At 48.6% G+C, this 18,174-nt stretch overlaps 1 protein-coding gene across 1 annotated transcript; it reads right to left on the bottom strand.

The window, feature by feature from the left end:
* Nucleotides 1–503: 503 nt before the first annotated feature.
* CD37 (CD37 molecule) lies at nucleotides 504–17,697 on the bottom strand. Its single transcript, XM_083411505.1, has 9 exons — nucleotides 17,398–17,697; nucleotides 14,636–14,710; nucleotides 14,375–14,447; nucleotides 13,450–13,574; nucleotides 12,463–12,537; nucleotides 10,708–10,812; nucleotides 9,534–9,743; nucleotides 8,599–8,682; nucleotides 504–2,986 (listed from the first exon to the last, which is right to left on the bottom strand). The coding sequence occupies exons 2-9, from the start codon at nucleotides 14,699–14,701 to the stop codon at nucleotides 2,909–2,911; spliced, it is 816 nt and encodes a 271-aa protein (XP_083267631.1). The 5' UTR covers nucleotides 14,702–14,710; nucleotides 17,398–17,697; the 3' UTR covers nucleotides 504–2,908.
* Between the last annotated feature and the right edge of the window lie 477 nt (nucleotides 17,698–18,174).

The raw sequence follows: 18,174 nt of genomic DNA, 5'->3' as shown, positions 1-18,174 counted from the left end.
TTTAGTCATGCTGGCCACATGACCCAGAAAGCTGTCTGGACAAACACCAGCTCCCTCGGCCTAAAAGTGAGATGAGCGCCACAACCCCTTAACCATCCAGGGGTCCTTTACCTTTTTTCCTTTACTTGGGGAGCACCCCACCAGTCACAGAAACCAATGAGTCTGGCACGGTAGGGCAAGTCAAAAGAAGCACCGGCACTTACCGCTTGTGGAAAAGCTGCAAGTCAGCAGGATGAAGAAGAACTCCCTTGTCGGGACCAGTTCTGCCACAGACCAGCTTTGGACCAAGGTTCGACTTCCCAACAGCCTGTGGCACATGCAACCCACTTGGGCTGGAAGGAGCCTTCTGAGGGATCCCATCAAGCTGGAGCAGCCAATAGGAGGAAGAGGTGTGGCTAAGAAGGCCCTCTCTTAGGGTTGAGGCCTGCTTAGTCGTTCTTTCTAGAGGCCATCTTAGCTTGCTCACATCTCCAGAGTGCAAAAGAACCAAAGCAAAACGGCCATTTAGGGATTATTTATTTATTTATTTACAAAACAGGATAATAATAATAAAAAACCCAACCCACAAAATGCACAAAACAACCCCAAATACTGTTAAGAAGCAACAAGCTACGGATAAAGGTGAAATTATATATGCGTACCTCATTCCACCAGCATCCTCCCTTTTAACATGTGTTCCCTCACGACTCCACTACAGTGGTACCTCTGGATGCGAACGGGATCCCTTCTGGAGCCTCGTTCGCATCCTGAAGCGAACGCAACCTACCTCTGCGCATGCGTGGGTCGCAATTTGCCGCGTCTGTGCATGCGTGTGACATTTTGAGCGCACGCGTGAGCAGCAAAACCCGGAAGTAACGTGTTCCATTACTTCCGGGTCACCGCGGAGCACAACCCGAAAACGCTCAACCCGCAGCTACTTTAACCCGAGGTATGACTGTATGTCAAACATCCAAGTGGTTTCTATGCATAAACAGATACACAACACATGCAGCAAGTGTTAGAAATGGGCTTTCCCATCGACAATGTACAGGTATAAACAAGTGGAGCAGAATATCAAAAGTAATGACAAATGATGTGAGTTGAGCACAACTTTTCCAAATAGTTACCAAGATGTGGGGGGAGAAAGGGCTTATGTAGCTCCAGCCAAAGCTCTGGGAGACCACCAATGTACGCGTGCACACACTGACAAGATTGAGAGCAGAACCTGGCCTTGTTGGGCAGCTGCCAAGACCTAGAAATGTCCAAGCAGGACCCTTAACAAATACCTGCCCTCGGTCCCCCTTAAAATACTTGTTTCTAGTCTTATTGTTCAAAACAGGCTAAGATGCTGGATCAAAAGATGCTGCCCAACAGCCCCCTCAGATCTGGAGCTTGCCTGGCAGACACACATGCCCAAGACAAGCAAAGTTTTCCTCCTTCCCTGGGATTTCAAGTGTTCACAATGAAGACGTCTTTACCAGAGCTGGCTACACTCGCTTGTGTTTCCTTTGTGTAAGAAGAGCCCATCTGAGAAGGATAAGTGCATTCAAACTGTTGGAATGGGGAGGCAACCTGTGGCCTTCCAGATGTTGAACCTGTCTGAGGTGACGAGTTGGGGGCCCAACAACATCTAGAAGGCCACAGGTTCCCCACCTCCTGTGCAGGCAGCTAGCTAGGGTGTGCATGAGTTAAGATTATGAGAGACAAAAATTGGACCAAACTCTTCATGCCGGGGAAGCCCACAGTCTCAACATGCACAGTAACAGAATTAACAAAAGAAAATGGGAGGGGGAGAGCAGGGCCGCGGGGTAGGGAAGGGCTTCAGAACAAAGGTTGGAAGTTTTCTAACGACTGGAAGGGGGGAGATTGGAGGGGACAATGGCTGTTGTCACCTAGGCATTTTCAGCAAATCCAGCCAAGGTGACTCAGAGCAAAGGTGGGCAACCTGTGGCTCATGTTGCTGGACTGTAACTTCCATCATGCCTGTGATGGTTGGGGATGATGGGAGTCCAGCGGCTGGGAGGGCCACAGGATGCTCATCCCTGGGTTAGACATTACAGTACAAGGTGTAAACTGAGTGGGTTAAAAGAATTTCACAGGCACTCCCTTCTGTTTTGGAGTACAATTCCATCAGTCCCAGCTAGGAGGGCCAGAGATTATGAGAGTTTTAGTCTAGCAATATCAGGAAGACCACAGGTTCCCCACCCCCAATTTAAAATGTTGCACCAAGCACCTGAGCACCATCGCTCAAAAACATGGCTCGTCCAAGTTCTCAGTACTTTTCTTTCTTTCGCTGCTAAATAAAATTTAAACATTTTAACATCAGCTTTGTTTTTGTACTACGAAAGGCAGGATTAATTCCGAAACAAGCTTATTAAGGAATTTTACGGAATAGTCAATAGAATTGTTATGGTTGTTATTATTAGTAGTAAAAAAAGAAACCTTTAAAAACACACATTTGCTTTCCAAGTTATGTTTTGTAATCCACTCGAGTCTGGCAGTGAACTCTTTATTCTGCCAAACTGCTGAAGCAGGGTCTAGCTTTGGATGTCACAAACTAAACACTCAAGAGCCAAAATAATCAGAAAAACATTGGGAGTAAATCTTTTGGCATTATTACATCAAATTTCGGAGTGGATAAGCTAATGGTTTGGGGAGATGATTTAAGGGCTAAATCATCTGTTTTGCTGTATGAAGAGTTCTGCAGGGTATTGTAATGGATTCTCCTGACGCCTGCAACTCCTGAGAGTTTAATTTCTTTTCCCAAGGTTATGGTAGAACCAATCCTAGCTCTGTGCAAGGAAAGGTTAGGTAGAGAATCTCCAGAGGCACCTTGCAGCCCTGAAGTGGAAAGTTTTGAATTTAAAGGGATGGATTCCATTGCCGCCCCCTATAAAGTCTGGAACTCTGAGAAGTGGTGATTCGACTCCTAGGAGTAGCGAGTCAGCTTGTCATAGTTGGGCCCGATGGTCCTACACAGAAACATCGATAGCGTCATGAGGCAGAGCTGTGGGAAGAAAGAGATCGAGTTAAAAGAGGGCTCACGTTGCTGCTCTGATACAACCACCGGCATCAATGGGGGGCAGCCCCAGCTGCATTTCATGGGACATTGATCACCCAGGGGGTGGACTTCACAGGAAACACCAGGGCAGCCTTCGCATTCTGGAGTTGCCTGGGCTTTTTAAAAACAGGTTTATGGAAGAAAGCAGGAGGCCATTATTTCTCCCACACACACACCCCAATCTAGCTGGATAAGGAGGGAGGAGAAGTTAAACTACTGTATTTTTCGCTCTATAGGATTCACTTTTTCCCCTCCAAAAATTAAGGGGGAATGTGTATGCGTCCTATGGAGCGAATGCAGGCTCCTTGGCTTCAACAATAGCAACACAAAGCCTCCGAAGTGCAGAGGGAGTGCTCCCCCCGTGCTCCGGAGGCTACACGTTGCTTTTGCTGAAGCCTGGAGAGCGAGAGGGGTCGGTGCTCTACAGGCTTCAGTGATAGCCGCCTGAAGCCTTTGGAGCACAGTGGGAACTCGCGCTGCACTCCAAAGGCTTCAGGTTCCTTTTGCTGAAGCCAGGAGAGCAAGACTCTCCCGGCTTCAGCAGAGAGGGAGAGCTGCGCAGCGCCCCTTCAGCCAAGCGGGAGGAGAAATGGAAGGGGCTCCGTTTCTCCTGCCACTTCGCTGAAGGGGCGCTGAGCAGAGAGGGGGAGATTTCTTTTTTCTTGTTCTCCTCTCCCCCTCTAAAACAAGGTGCCTCCTATGGTCGGGTGCGTCCTATAGAGCGAAAAACACGGTATCTACAGTGTTTGAAATCCCCCAGGTGCCAACTAGTGCAGGTCCAATTGTGACCACATGGAGACCTGATGATGCCAGGTTCGCGACTGACCTCTTCATCTGGCTGGCTCTGCCAACTTTCTTAAACAGGTCGCACAAAACAAATGAAATACCGTGAGAATCCCAGAAACAAGAAGTAACCGACTAGAAATAGTTTCTTGTGGAAATCAACTAAATAATAAAAATTAAAAAGCTTAAGGGGGAAAAATAGAAAAACCTAAAACAGAACAAAGCCTTAACGGGATGCTGGCTACAAACCTCGTTTCCCTGAAGTATTCAGTTTCCTCAGAAGGAAATAGAATTTTAAATGACCAAAATTCAAACAAGGGTAGAACCCCCAAAATTCTGACGTATTATAATCCTAGCTCGGCCTAGGTAAAGCAAAACAGGTCTGCAGAAAAGCTTGTTTACTGCATTTATATCCCACCTTTTCCTCCAAATAGTACATGGTTCACCCCCCCCCATCTCAGTTAATCCCTACAATGACCCTGTGAGGAAGGCTAAGAGGCTGCGACTGGCCCAAGGTCATGACTGAGTGGGGATTCGAACCTTGATCTCTCAGGTCTGATACTTTAACCATGACACCACACTGGCTTCCTAGATTCCTGCTACAGGCCAGCTCTATGAATTAAGTAGGTAAATAAATATGGGGAAAGCAAAATATCAAGAGAAGGATCTGAATTATTTTCCTTGATGCCTGATTTTTTATTATTATTATGGGTTGTTTTATTTGATGCTTTGATGTGTTGTAAACCACTTTGAGATTTTTTTATTTAAAATATAAAGCAGTATAGAAATGAAATTAATGATAATAATAAATCCCACGGGTGGGGAGGAAAGTCGCCCAAACATTCCATTGTGGCAACCGTAACCCAAGTTTAAGGTGCCATTTGGTGATTGAGAGTGGTACCTGAGGTTAAGTACCGTATTTTTTGCTTTATAAGACTCACTTTTTCCCTCCTAAAAAGTAAGGGGAAATGTGTGTGCGTCTTATGGAGTGAATGCAGGCTGCGCAGCTATCCCAGAAGCCAGAACAGCAAAAGGGATCGCTGCTTTCACTGTGCAGCGATCCCTCTTGTTCTAGCTTCTGTGATTCAGAATATTTTTTTTCTTGTTTTCCTCCTCCAAAAACTAGATGTGTCTTATGGTCTGGTGCGTCTTATAGAGCGAAAAATACGGTACTTAATTTGTTCCGGAGGTCCATACTTAACCTGAAACTGTTCTTAGCCTGAAGCACCACTTTAGCTAATGGGGGCCTCCTGCTGCTGCCGCGCCGCCAGAACCCGAATTCTGTTCTTATCCTGAAGCAAAGTTCTTAACCTGAAGCACTATTTCTAGGTTAGCGGAGTGTGTAACCTGAAGCGTATGTAACCTGAGGTACCACTGTATATCTAAAAGTTTTTAACACTGTCTACAGATTATCCAGCAGAGGGAGGGTTCTTCTTTTTAAAGCTACACTTTCATTTATCCTTCCAGCAACCCCAAGGGGAAGGCAGGCAATCATAACACCCATTTAGCACGTGGAGAGGAAGTGCCTCACTCAGTGCGTTATTCGTGGAAGTGGCTGAACATGAGCTCGCATCTCCTGCAAAACAGTTTCTACACAGTTGTGCAGTCCGTTTCCCCTGCCAGAACTTACACCTCAGCTCAGGCCCATCTCAGCACAGGCTGAGGTGGGAGTTTCAGGATGAGCCTCCGAGGCCCAGCAACCCGCAGTTTATCTGTAGGAGCGTGCATACACACACATGCGCTCCACACCCATGGCAATCCCAAGGCCAACACAGTGCGGGGCTTGCCAGAACCGTCTCATTCTTGCAGTTAAAGCGCCGTTCCTTAGGTAGAAGGATGCAGTCCCTGGCCACCACATTTCCAAGTGGTCTAATAGCCAAGGCTATTACATCTACACACACAGCTACAGCACTCAAAAGGACATACAGCATCTGGAGTGGGCCACAGACCAGCATGGAAACATGCAACGCCTGACGTTGTAAGGATCACAAGACAATGCGTACAGAGCACTCTGAACATTCGGAAGCACTACACTGTTGCTAATTATTTTGTTACCATCATGAAAAAACACCCTGCTTTTCTTCTACTCTGGAAGGCAATGCTGCCCTTGTGCTAGTGACAATAGACATTGTTCCGCTACAGACCAAGTCTATTCAAAACATTCAGATTTGGTTTACGAAGCGGAAGTATTGCTGGGTTCCACCTTCAATTCAATCTGTGCATTTCGACCTGGAAAGCCCTACTTGCCATTCGTTCCAGATATGAATAGGCAGGCAGGCAGGCAATTACTCAGGCAGGGAAGCAGAGAGAGCACTCCAGGAACACAGGGCAGCTGCCTTGCACTGTACAGAGTCAGACCCTTGTCTCAGCATTGTCCACACACCAGCCGTGGCTCTCCAGGATTTCAAGGCAGGGATCTCTTAGTCCTGCCTTGAGACCATCTGCATGCAAAGCAGGTGAATGCATTATTCTATATTGTTTTATTCTTTTGTTTTGCTTTTTTATTTTATTTGGAGCTTTGTGATATTTGGTGTGGTTTTTTTACTTGCTCTTGCCTTGGCATTTCAAAGAGCTGCCGTGTCTAAATACTGGCTTCGGAAGGGAAGGAGATGCTGAAGGAGATCAGAATGGCGTGTGCATCTTAGAGGGAGCAGGGTGGGTTATCAGTAATAATTCCTCCCTCCCTAGAAATAACCACTCTGAACTCCCTCCTGTTGCATTTTAGCTATATTTTGAAATTTTCTTTCTAGCCCCTCCACCGCTTTCTCGTTCTCTTTCCCCTTCTCTCTTTCTCTTATGTAGGGTAGAGGCTTGGGCACTCTAAAGACTTCCTCTTCTTGCTCTGAGGGGGCATCAAGGCTCCCCTCGCGAAGCAGCCTAGAGGGCAGGCACTTGGCAATTGACGGCAAGGAGGAAAAGGGGGAAAGGAGGCCCCGATACACACAGATTTGCAGCAGCCTTCCTACTTCACCTGGAGTAATTACCTTGCCAATACTCGAAGTAGATGTCCCTGTGCGGGCAACAGCAAAAGGGTTTAAAATAAGCAAAAAAATAAAAATAAACAAAGAGACAGAGGAGGTTTGGGAGAGTGCACTTGGGGAAGGAGCACAAGGAAAACATGCAATTCCTGGTGTGTGTGTGTGTGTGTGTGTGTGTGTGTGTGTGTGTGTGTGTTGCTTTGTGTAGCCAACCAAAACACTGCATTCACAGGCATGCCTGGACACATGGCAGGGAGGTGCATGGGTCTCAAGAACCACAAAGCAACCTGCTTTTCCACATAACTGCAGCAGCCAACACACAAAATATGCAAGCAGGCCACAGCTGGCCTCAGCACCCCACTTGCTGGTGCCAGCAGGGCAGTCCACATGCCCTTACTGGGCAGGTGTTGATCACACAGCGCACTATAGAAAGGCCCAAACAGCTGAGACGAGAGTCCGCCAAGCCACTGGAGGTGGCAGTGACGAAAGCAGAAGGATGGCGGAGGCGAGAGTAGAAGGAGCTAAACACCCCATTCATTCATTCACTCGCTCCCTGTTATATTCCACCTTTCCTTCAAGGAGCCCAAGGTGGTGCACATGATGCTTTGGCTCCCCACTTTATCCTCCCAACCACCCTGCAAACACACAAAAAAACCCCCATAATCTGAGAATTCAGGGGACACAGGCCAAGAATCCACCAAGGAATTCACAATGACTTCAATGTGCTAGCAGTTTTGATGGCCAGCACACACACAAGACCAAAATCATGCACAGGACATACAAATAAAAGCCCACACAAATCGGATTTGGACCAGAGGGGAAATAAGCAAACAACAGCAACAGCAGCAACAACAACACACAATTCCTCCCAGCACTGGTAAACACAAATGTACACAGCTAATATACCAAGGCAGGCCCTTGAGCAAAACCACATCAGTGCATGCATACAAATACACTCCCATCTGCCACCTGCTGGGGAAGTAGAGGATCTCATGGGAGCCATCACTATGCAAGTCCCTGTACTCTAGTGCGCTGATCAGGATCATGCACAGCAGCTGCAGGAACTACAAGAAAGGTTTTAGGCTGAGGAGGGGAAAGGGCAGACCATCTCTCACCCACGTACCATAATTCCACAGTCAACAGCACTTAGTGGTCCAGGCTGGAGCAGCACTTACAGGGACTTCTTGTGGTTTTCCTCCGCAGAGCACCAAGGTGGCAGCACTGGTATGCTTCCCATTTTTGCTCAGCAACAGAAATACCCTCAGGTCTCTGTAGGAACTGCATCCACAGATAAGACCCTCCCCCCACTTGCTCAACCACATATATTCTAGGTGAATAGAGGGTTGCAGAACTGAAGGCCTAGAGCCTCTGTCTTTCTGGGAAGTGAGCACCTCTTATTGCAAGGTGGGGCAAATGAAAGATAAATAGCTCTAGCGGCTTTCCAGGGGGCAGATTGAGCAAATAAGTAGCAGGTGGCATTGCGGCGTGGCAGCACTCACCTGACCTCCCAGCAGTGGAGTCGCTGCTGCTTACTGGGCAGGAGAGGAGCGAGGCAGCAGAGGGATGGTGCAAACACACCAGCAGGAGCACCAGACTGGCTGCTGTGGTGCGTTTGCACCATGCCAGCCTCCTTGCTGCTGCCTCGCCCTCTCCTTCCTGGTAAGCAGCAGCGACTCAGCTGCCGGGAGGCCAGGGAAGCGGCAGAGCTCCACCGCAACCTCCGCTACTATTGGCAATGCCAGCAGTTCTACTCCTTGCAGCCACACCAACCTGCAGCAGCTCACCCAGACCTCTTACCTCCATGAGCGCAATCCCAAGGCTGATCCCCACAATGGTGACGATGTTATTGGTGAGCCAGGTCTGGACGCCGTCCATGCAGCCCTACAATTGGACAAAGATGTATTTGTTTAAAAAGGCTGCTTGGTTGCATGTGTGCGTGTTCTGAAAAGATAAGAGCTGTGAAGCCCACCATTCTGCATCCCAGACAGCAACCAAATGCATCCAAGAAGTCTGGGAGCACGGCAGCAAGGCAACAGCCTGCCACAAGTTCTGTATTCAGCTATGCACTGCTTCTGAACATGGAGGTTCCATTTGGCTACAATGGCTAATAAGTCCTGTCCTCCATGAACTTGCTTAAAGGTAAAGGTTAAGGGATCCCTGACCATTAGGTCCAGTTGTGACCGACTCTGGGGTTGCGGCGCTCATCTCGCTTTATTGGTCGAGGGAGCCAGCGTACAGCTTCCGGGTCATGTGGCCAGCATGACTAAGCTGCTACTGGCGAACCAGAGCAGTGCACGGAAACACCGTTTACCTTCCCACCAGGGCGAAGGTAAATAGGTACCGCCCTGGTGGGAAGGTAAACGGTGTTTCCGTGCACTGCTCTGGTTCGCCAGTAGCAGCTTAGTCATGCTGGCCACATGACCCGGAAGCTGTACGCCGGCTCCCTCTGCCAATAAAGCGAGATGAGTGCCGCAACCCCAGAGTCGGTCACGACTGGACCTAGTGGTCAGGGGTCCCTTTACCTAATTATTAAGATTAAAGGTCTTCTAGGATTGCTGCCGATCCATTTCATTGGGTGACTTGGGAGTTTTAGAATTAACAGGGTGGGAAGAAAAAGCCTCTTTCTATCCACTTTCTCCAAGCCATGCAAGCCAAGCTCAGAGCACAACAAGGGTCAGATTCTGACCAGAGAAGGGTTGCAAGCTTCCTCTCCCTGGCCTTTGGCTACTCACCATCTCATAGACGGACCACGGTTGCCCGTAAGAGTTACAGAAGCCTGCGATCTTTGGCCTGGTGGTGGGGGCAGCGGTGGTGCTGTTCCCTGGCTGGCCAGGCTGAGAGACGTTGCTGCGGCACGAGCAGGGATAGAGGTGGTAAGAGGAGTTCTTTATTATGCTGTTCTCCATCCAGTCATTGGAGAGGATCCATCCACAACACTGGAGCTGCAGGGGGGCAAAAGAGAGAGGCCATGAGAAGAAGACCTGGGGGCTGGAAGAGAAAGCTACCCCAGGGGCAGAGGAAGGGGGCGATGAGGGCGGTCCACCCTGGGTGTCACCACCGAGCGGGTGACAAAATGGTGGGCGGCACTCACAATGGGGCCTGCAGCGCGCCAGCCTATCCTAAGGGCCATCTAGTCCAACCCCCTGCAATACAGGAAACTCAGTTAAAGCACCCATTAGACATCCAACCTCTGCTTAAAAACCTCCAAGGAGGGAAAGTCCACAACCTCCCAAGGGAGACCACTGTCAAACAGCTCTTAACAGTCAGAAAGTTCATCCTAAATCTTAGAATCTCCTTTCTTGTAACTTGAAGCCATTTGTTCGAGTCCTACCCTCCAGAGCAGGAGAAAACAAGCTTGCTTCATCTTCCATGTGACAGCCCTTGAGATATTTGAAGCTGGCTATCCTATCTCCTCTTTTCCAGGCTAAACATACCCAGCTCCTTCAACCGTTCCTCATTAGGCTTGGCATGAGTTTCAATCTGGTTTTTAGCCCATTGCTTTGTTGATTTTTAATCATTTTTGTAATGTTTCAAATAATTTTTAACTCTTATAATCTCGTTATATTCTTTTAGTAAATGGCTTTGGGTGCTTTTTTTTTTTTAACACAACTGAGCAGTACATTCATTTTGCTAAATTAATTACCGTATTTTCCTGTGTATAAGACTAGGTTTTCCCCCTAAAAAATAATGTCAAAAATTAGGGGGACGTCTTATACATGGATATATCTCCCCCCGTTTTCTTAAATCTGAGTCCCCAAAGATAGGGAGCAGCTTATACATGGGGGTGTCTTATAGATGGACAAATATGGTAAATAACCAAAGAAAGCCACCCATGAACATGGCAGGAGGAATCAAAAAGGCAGAGAAAACTTGGGCGGGCATTTCTTCTTGAGGAAAGTATCTTACCTCCATCTGCACATAATCCCAGCTCTCCTCCTCATCCGTGGACGGATTATATGTCCCATAGTGCTCAATTATTTCTGTGACATATTCACCAACCTTTGTGTTGAGCTGCATGGGAACAAAAGTAAAGTTAAAAAGTTGGCTCTCTGACAGCAGCAACAGGCATTAGGGTGATCTTATTCTCTGTGTGCCCTATAGCAAATTTCTTACAGTGTCTTCTTGGGTTGGCATGACCCCCCCCCAAAGGAATGCTGGCTGTTTCCTTACCAGCTGCCCAGATACAGGCAGGGGGGAAATGAAGCACCTGTAAACAAGGTTGAAAAATTGTGGTGCCCGGTTCCCCCTGGATTCTTGAAAACCAAACAGAGGTGACGTACTCTTCTTGAGTGGCACACCTTCTCTGAATCTACACTTGCTCCACAAACTACTAAACAGAAGTACATGTGAGAGCATGTGGTACCTCAGGTTACAGATGCTTCAGGTTACAAACGCTTCAGGTTACAGACTCCGCTAACCCAGAAATAGTACCTCGGGTTAAAAACTTTACTTCAGAATGAGAACAGAAATTCTGCGGCCGCGGTGCGAGGCCCCATTAGCTAAAGTGGTACCTCAGGTTAAGAACAGTTTCAGGTTAAGAATGGACCTCTGGAACGAATTAAGTTCTTAACCTGAGGTACCACTGTATAGGAGCTGGCTGGTCGCACAGAGCTTAATAGCTGGCCCTTGCATCAATCACACAGCCATTCCTCCTCCCTCCAGTATAATTTAACTTAGAGAAGGCTGTGCCAAATAAATGGCCCAGAAATGCTTTTTTAAAAACATAGAGCCTGCCTGAAAGCGTAGAAGGGAGGGTTTAAGAATCTACAATGGAGCCAGAGCCTGAGGCTCAAGGGTGGGGAAAAGCAAGAGTTCACCACCCAGCCAAAAGAGAGAAGAGATCAAAAGCGCACCCACGGCGGGAGGGAGGCGTGGGCCTGCTTCACCCCAGCTTTCACCCTGCTCTCCCCTGCGTGTGAGTCACAAGCACTCGGAGAGGGAACAGGAGATCAAAGGGCACGAGCAGCCCTCTCTCGCGTGCCCCGCTTGTTCTTTCCTCTGCTCAGGCAAGGAAACCGAGGCTCGGTCGACAGCACACGCAAAAAGAACGAGGCGGCGGATTTGTAAGGGGGTAGAATGACATTTTCCACTTCAGACAACGGCGGGGGAATCTTTGAAACGTTTTCCCCTGTGTCAAACAAAACTCTCTCTGTGAGTGGAAAAACCAGCACACAGGAAGTGAGTGGAGCTAGAACCCATTCTCCCCAATGTGCTAAGTCATCTACTATTATGCACAAAGTGCTGCCCCCCCCCCCGCAGCAAGTTGAGACAGTATAGTTGCTTCTGTCACCTCTGCACTTTATCACCTCGTTCCACTGTGTGTGTAGAGGCCCCATACACACCACACGTTTACAGCACACGTTTGCTTCTCTCCGTCTGCCCCCCAAAGAATCCTGGGAGATATAGTTTGCTCGGGGTGCTGGATTTCGTAGCTCTGGGAAGGGTAAGCTACAGTTGCCAGAATTCTTGAGGATGGCATGTGTGCCTTAAACGTATTACGTGTATCTAGCCTAGCGATGAAAGCGTGGCGAGAGAGAGAAACGGAGAGATAGATAATCTGATGTTTTTATTTGGACCGTGGTGGGGAAAATCCCAAGGCAGCCCCGCGCTGACCCTCCCATGAGACACGCAGGTTTCACATTTTATCCAAGTGCCACTCACCGTTTTGCTCTGCGAATATACCAAGATTCCAATGATGATCTGGGCCAGGAAGAGGAGGAGCAGGAAGGCGAAGTACTGGTGGGGCACAGGGAACAAGAGAGGATGGTGAGACTCAGCCAACGTCCCACCACAGCCAGGTGAGCTACTGCAAGTCTCCCTCTCACGGGAGAAGGCTGGATGCCAGCTGAGATGGTGGTTCCTCTCACACACACACCCCCAAACACTTTCTATGCCTGCAGCTCCAGGGATTCCTTCCTGACTGTTGCTGTCTGTGTCTCCCCTTGCTTTCCACAGGTACAGAATATACCCCACGAGGGAGGCCCAGCCCCTGGATGTTTCTCCATGAGGTGGACAACCTGTTACTTCTAGGCAGGGTCCTACACCCTCAGCACGGTCCGTGGGGCTTCAGGGTTCCCAGCATGCTGTGTCTGCTGCCTGGCTGTTTGTTAGGCCGCTATTCAAGGCGTAGGACCCTTTCTTGCTGTAGGGACTGGCTGGCGTCCAGAAGAAAACACAAGCCTTCCCTTTTCGGGATATCCTCCATCTTAGATGCTGATCAATAAAGGCTATGACTTTGCCCCATTTTCTTTGCTGCTATGGGGTGGCAGGTAGGCAGCCCTTCCCCCTTCTCCAGCAGCACCACCCACCCAAATAATTTCCCCTTGCCTCTTTCTGCACCTCTTCCAGCTCTACACTATTCTTTTTTGAGGTGGCACGGTCAGAACTGTAGGCAGTATTCTAAATGCAGCAGCACACCACAGATGTATATAACATCGTGAAGCTACTGGCAGTTTTATTTTCAGAACTTCTTCCAGTCACTCCCAAGAGTGGGATTTGTCTTTTGCCACTGCCACCACATGTGCGTTCTTGACCCACCTGGTCCTGCTTCCAGAAAAGGCCTGCCAACTCCCAGCAGGCCTTGCTTTTAACCCCTTATGCCTGAGTTCCTTTTATTGACTCCCCCTCTCTCTCTCCACACATACTTACACATCCTAGCATACACTTGATTTCCTTGAGGGAACCCAGGCAACCGAGGAATCCCATCCACATGGTGAGGATGCCGACCCCACAGAAAATATAGGACCAGATCTTGAGGGCATAATACGCCGACCCTGGAGAGGGAGTTAATAGGTAAATCATCAGTCCGGCCTGTCTTGACAGGAAACTCAAGAGGCCAGAGATGGCAGAGAATATTTTTAGGAAGAAAAGCTGCCCACTGGCCCATTGTCTGCACCAGGGTTTCCCAAACATGGGTCTCCAGCTGTTTTCGGACTACAGCTCCCATCATCCCTGACCACTGGTCCTGCTAGCTAGGGTTGATGGGAGTTGTAGTCCTAAAGTGGCTGGAGACCCAAGTTTGGGAAACCCTGGTCTACAATGACTAGCAGTGGCTGCCCACGATTTCAGACAAGAATCTCTCCTACATGGAGATGCCAGGGGATTGAATCTGGGACCTTCTGCACACAAGGCAAATTCTCCACCACTGAACTACAGTCCTTCCCCCAATTTTGTTAAAAGCCTACTTCTCTCCAGCAACCTGACTGGAAATTTTCCCTGGTATAAGGATTCGGTGAAACAACAGGTGCTTATGGGAGCATGTTCTAAGGGGCTGAAATGCTACGCATGAGCCGCCATGAGCTACCCCACAGCCTTTTCCCTGAAAAACCCAAGGCGTAGATGCAGGAGAAAGCAGGACCAATGTGATGCCAAGGTGTGGGAAAGCACTGGTAGACAGCTGTAAGGAAAGGTCTGTTTTTTTGTTCTCCTAGAATTTCCCCAGTGGGACTAGTGGGTGGGGTGCAGTGTCAGTTGGGACGGAGGAATATTAACAACCCAGGAAGGAGAAGGGACAGACAAGTATGTGAAATGGGACTGAGAGCCCCCCACCCACATCCACGCTGACGAGACTCACCTAGAACAGCCGCAAAACTGTCCCTGTCAAAAAGTAGCCATAAGCCAAAGCTAAACAGAAGTCCTCCGAGGAGCTGAAAGAAACAAGGAGTGGGGGGAAGGTTATAAATCTATGTTCCTACATATTGCTTCCAAGTTTCTTTAAATCTTTCCTCACCCTCCATCAATGGGCTTCTCAAAGGGCAAATGGGAATCATACTGATGGGCCCATCTAGCCTGGCATCAGACCTGGCCCCCACCCCACCCCAAAAAAGGTACTCACAAAGAAGAAGAAATTGAAGAGGAAAAGGAAGTACTTTGTGACAGCGATGCAACCTTTGCGGGACATTGTGTCGTCCTGTAGGGAAGGAGAAGAGTGTCAAGAAGAGAGACAAAATACAAATCCAGTTTGGATTGTTTTTGGCAGGGCCCATTTCCCTCCCAGCCTCATCATGCTCCCATGTTTGTTATCTCCACACCAATCCTCAAGGAAGGTTATTTCGTTTGGGTTCTTTAATTTTCCTTTTTTTAAAAAAAGGAGCTCTGAGTTGCGGCCTCTCCCGTAACTTAGAATCCTAAGTGATGAAATCATAACAGTGGCTCACTCGGTTGCTGGGGAAACGTTGGCTGTCATCTTGGGGTTGCCTGTTCCATTCCAGGCCTTGCTGGTTGAGGTGGGGGAAAGGAAGGAGAAAGCAGAGAGGATGGAGGCCTCTCCTCCACACCCCAAGCCTGATCCAGGCCTCACTGATAACACCCATTGCGGCTGACAACTGGCTCCATGTGATAAAACAGTCCCACCCATTCTTCCATTGGGTTGCCAGTTGTTTAGCCTGCTATGCCTTTAAAAACAGTTTGAGGGACGGATAATCTTTATTTCCACATTGTAGGAAGTTTTATCAGCACATCAAAAGCTGCTGTTGGAAGGCCCAATTTTTTTTATTTTCTGGTTTCCATCTGGCTGCAAGAACTGAGCCTGCACTGACTCTAAGTGGCCTGCATTGTCTCTGAAGCTTTGACCACAGCCTCACAGCAGCTGAGTCCAATATGAGGAACCGTTCTTAGGTTTATCAAAAAAGCAGGTAGACAGCAGAAATAGAGAATGCAGAGGGACAACCAACCACTGTGGCAAGTGTATAGGACAGGCACCATTTAACTTTCCAAATTAAGTTGCTTTGCAAGTTTCAAGCTACATTCTCAGAAGCAGAAGTTCTCATTAAAGATAGCTATACAGATCCACAGACAGAGATAGATTAGAATATACCAGCAGCAAACTCATTCTTCGAGTGTGGATCCTTATATAGCTAAGCAGCAACATCTACACAAAGTTTTACTGAAGTACCCCAAAAAAGTGGTTTGAGGGGGGCGCTACAAAACAGCCCACTGAGGGCTGAACATGCTCAGTGGTTATGGAATGCTGACTTGGAAAAAGAGGTGCAAGGGAAATTGGAATGGAGTGTCCTGGGAAAGGTCAGGGCTGGCTGGCTGGTTGGCTGGCTGGAACTCTGAACAGTAGCACTCTAGCCTACAACATTTTGCTGCGGGTCCCACCCATATTACTGAATACAAGTTGTCAGGGAGCAGCAGCCAGGGAAGGCTTCATGCCCTGTGTGTGGCCTTCCTGAAGGCATCTTGTTGGCCCCTGTAATAAAGCAAGATGTTGAAGTAGATGAACTTTTGATCAGGGCCAACAAGGATCTGTTCATGTTGAGACATGTGGCTGGGCAACAGGGGTTGTTCAGGTGATGGAAGAAAATGCACTCTACCCATGGCCAGAGGCATTCTCACTGTACGTCACATGTTCCCACTACCCTCAGAAAGATCCTTCAGAACTGAGACTTGCTAGCAGGACAGATGATATGATCTCAGAGCAGACCAGAAGAGGAAGTGGTTGTTTCTGAAGGTGCTGTGCATCATAGATTCTCAGAAAGAGACAGGCTCACTTCCTGGGCTCCTTAGGCAACTGATTCTTATAATCTCTCTCACAAATCTCTGTCTTCTTGCGTGCAAGACCCACAGACTCACTCCTCTGCCTTTCCATTGGCTGAGCTAATAACTCACATCTGCAGCAGTGCCAGTTCACACACATCTATATGCCACCTTCATTTGTGAAAACACAGGCCTCTGTCACATCTGCTCATTCACACCCTGTTTCAGCAAGACGGTTCAAGCTCCGCTCATCATTGTTATGCATACAGAAGTATGCGCAATCCGGATCACTTATGTAAGCTGACCATGACACATTTACACTCATGGGAACGTCTCGAGTTGCACAAGAGCTTTTCAGATTCCGTGTACGAAGGAGCTCTCTCATATGTGCAGGTTCACAACCAGTGTCTGGCCTCTTGGACCTTAAAGAGCACATCAGCCTTCACCTCCATGGGTGTTTTGCGCAAGGGCACTTTTAAATACTTTGCACACACACCAGACAGACATGCGTTTTGACAAGGACAGGCGTTTTTGCTGGGTTTCCTCAATATACAGTCAGTAGCAAAATGACACATTAAACCACAAATCAACAAGTCATGATCCTCTTTGTCCAAGTCCCTTGGGTCCACACATACTGTCCACATGTACTGTCCACCTCTGCCTCATTTTTACACGAACAGTTCTCTCTTCTTCTGCCAAACAGGCTTTTGAAACTGGTTTCATCCCACCCAGCCTCACAGTGACACTGAGAACGACCCCCCCCCCCATCACTGACTCTGAGGCCTCGAAACATATCACACCCCAAGATTCCCTCTCAACTTCTGCCCCATAAGCAGCCCACCTGCATCTCCAGCCAAGCCCACCCCCATCACTTGCCCCATAGATGACCCACTCAAAAATTAACCCCACGTTCTGCGAACAAGGATGTTATTCGAGGACCGAGTTTGGATCTCTGAGCTATGAGCCAACAGTCCCAACCCCAGATGTTTTCTTAAAAAACGCCCTTATTCGCTTTTATTCCCTATCCCCTCCATCTCCTGCTGACCTCTTAACCGTACAATGTTCTGCCCTGGGACTTCTCAGCGTTCATTAAAACCCGATCTAGGAATGGCTCACCTTTCTGTATCACCCAGGCAGCCTTTTGCCTCTTCTTTCTGCTTTGGTTGCTGTCCCAGCCTCTCGCTCCGCTCCCCGCAACCACCTAATAATTCGCCTTCTTTTGACGGTCCAAAGTTTCCAAACTTCGCTCATCCACCCAAAGGGGCCCACCTCCCTCATTTGCGCCTCGCGTTTCTGATTGGCTGCCAGGGGAGCAAAGGAGGCGGGGCTTGTATATTAACAATTAATAGATTCCAGCGTTCCACCCACAGCCGCCAGTTTCCAGCCCCCCTCCCCCTCCCTCTTTTGTTGCGGGCTGCCTTTTTTTTTTAAGGTGGTGCCGCTTCTCAAGGGGTATTTGGTTTCATGACGTTTATCCTCTGCGCCCTCCACATGCTGAAAGTGGCACAAGCACAGCGCAAGTTGTCCTGATCATACGTACGGCTTTTGCAGGGAAGCCACAGAAAAAAAATCCCCAACCCAATAATGCCAGTGTTGTTGTTTAGTCGTTCAGTCGTGTCCGACTCTTCGTGACCCCATGGACCAGAGCACGCCAGGCACTCCTGTCTTCCACTGCCACCCGCAGTTTGGTCAGATTCATGTTTGTAGCTTCGAGAACACTGTCTAACCATCTCGTCCTCTGTCGTTCCCTTCTCCTTGTGCCCTCCATCTTTCCCAACATCAGGGTCTTTTCCAGTGAGTCTTCTCTTCTCATGAGGTGGCCAAAGTATTGGAGCCTCAGCTTCATGGATCACTGCCTTGCCGTGGCGAAGGGGCTTGAAGAACTCAGAGAAG

This window comes from Podarcis tiliguerta, assembly GCF_965153285.1.
Source record: "Podarcis tiliguerta genome assembly, chromosome: 13".
Lineage (NCBI taxonomy): Eukaryota > Metazoa > Chordata > Lepidosauria > Squamata > Lacertidae > Podarcis > Podarcis tiliguerta.
The sequence above is the reverse complement of the archived record's forward strand: the minus strand, read 5'-3'. Positions and strand labels throughout refer to the sequence as shown.

What these genes read in the sequence shown, in the direction of transcription:
- CD37 (XM_083411505.1), bottom strand. Translation starts at nt 14,701, where the DNA reads ATGTCCCGCAAAGGTTGCATCGCTGTCACAAAGTACTTCCTTTTCCTC. An exon ending in TCTTCAATTTCTTCTTCTTT is followed by an intron (nt 14,448 to 14,635) that starts GTGAGTACCTTT and finishes TGTTTCTTTCAG; the next exon opens with CTCCTCGGAGGACTTCTGTT. An exon ending in CAGTTTTGCGGCTGTTCTAG is followed by an intron (nt 13,575 to 14,374) that starts GTGAGTCTCGTC and finishes CTCCCTCTCCAG; the next exon opens with GGTCGGCGTATTATGCCCTC.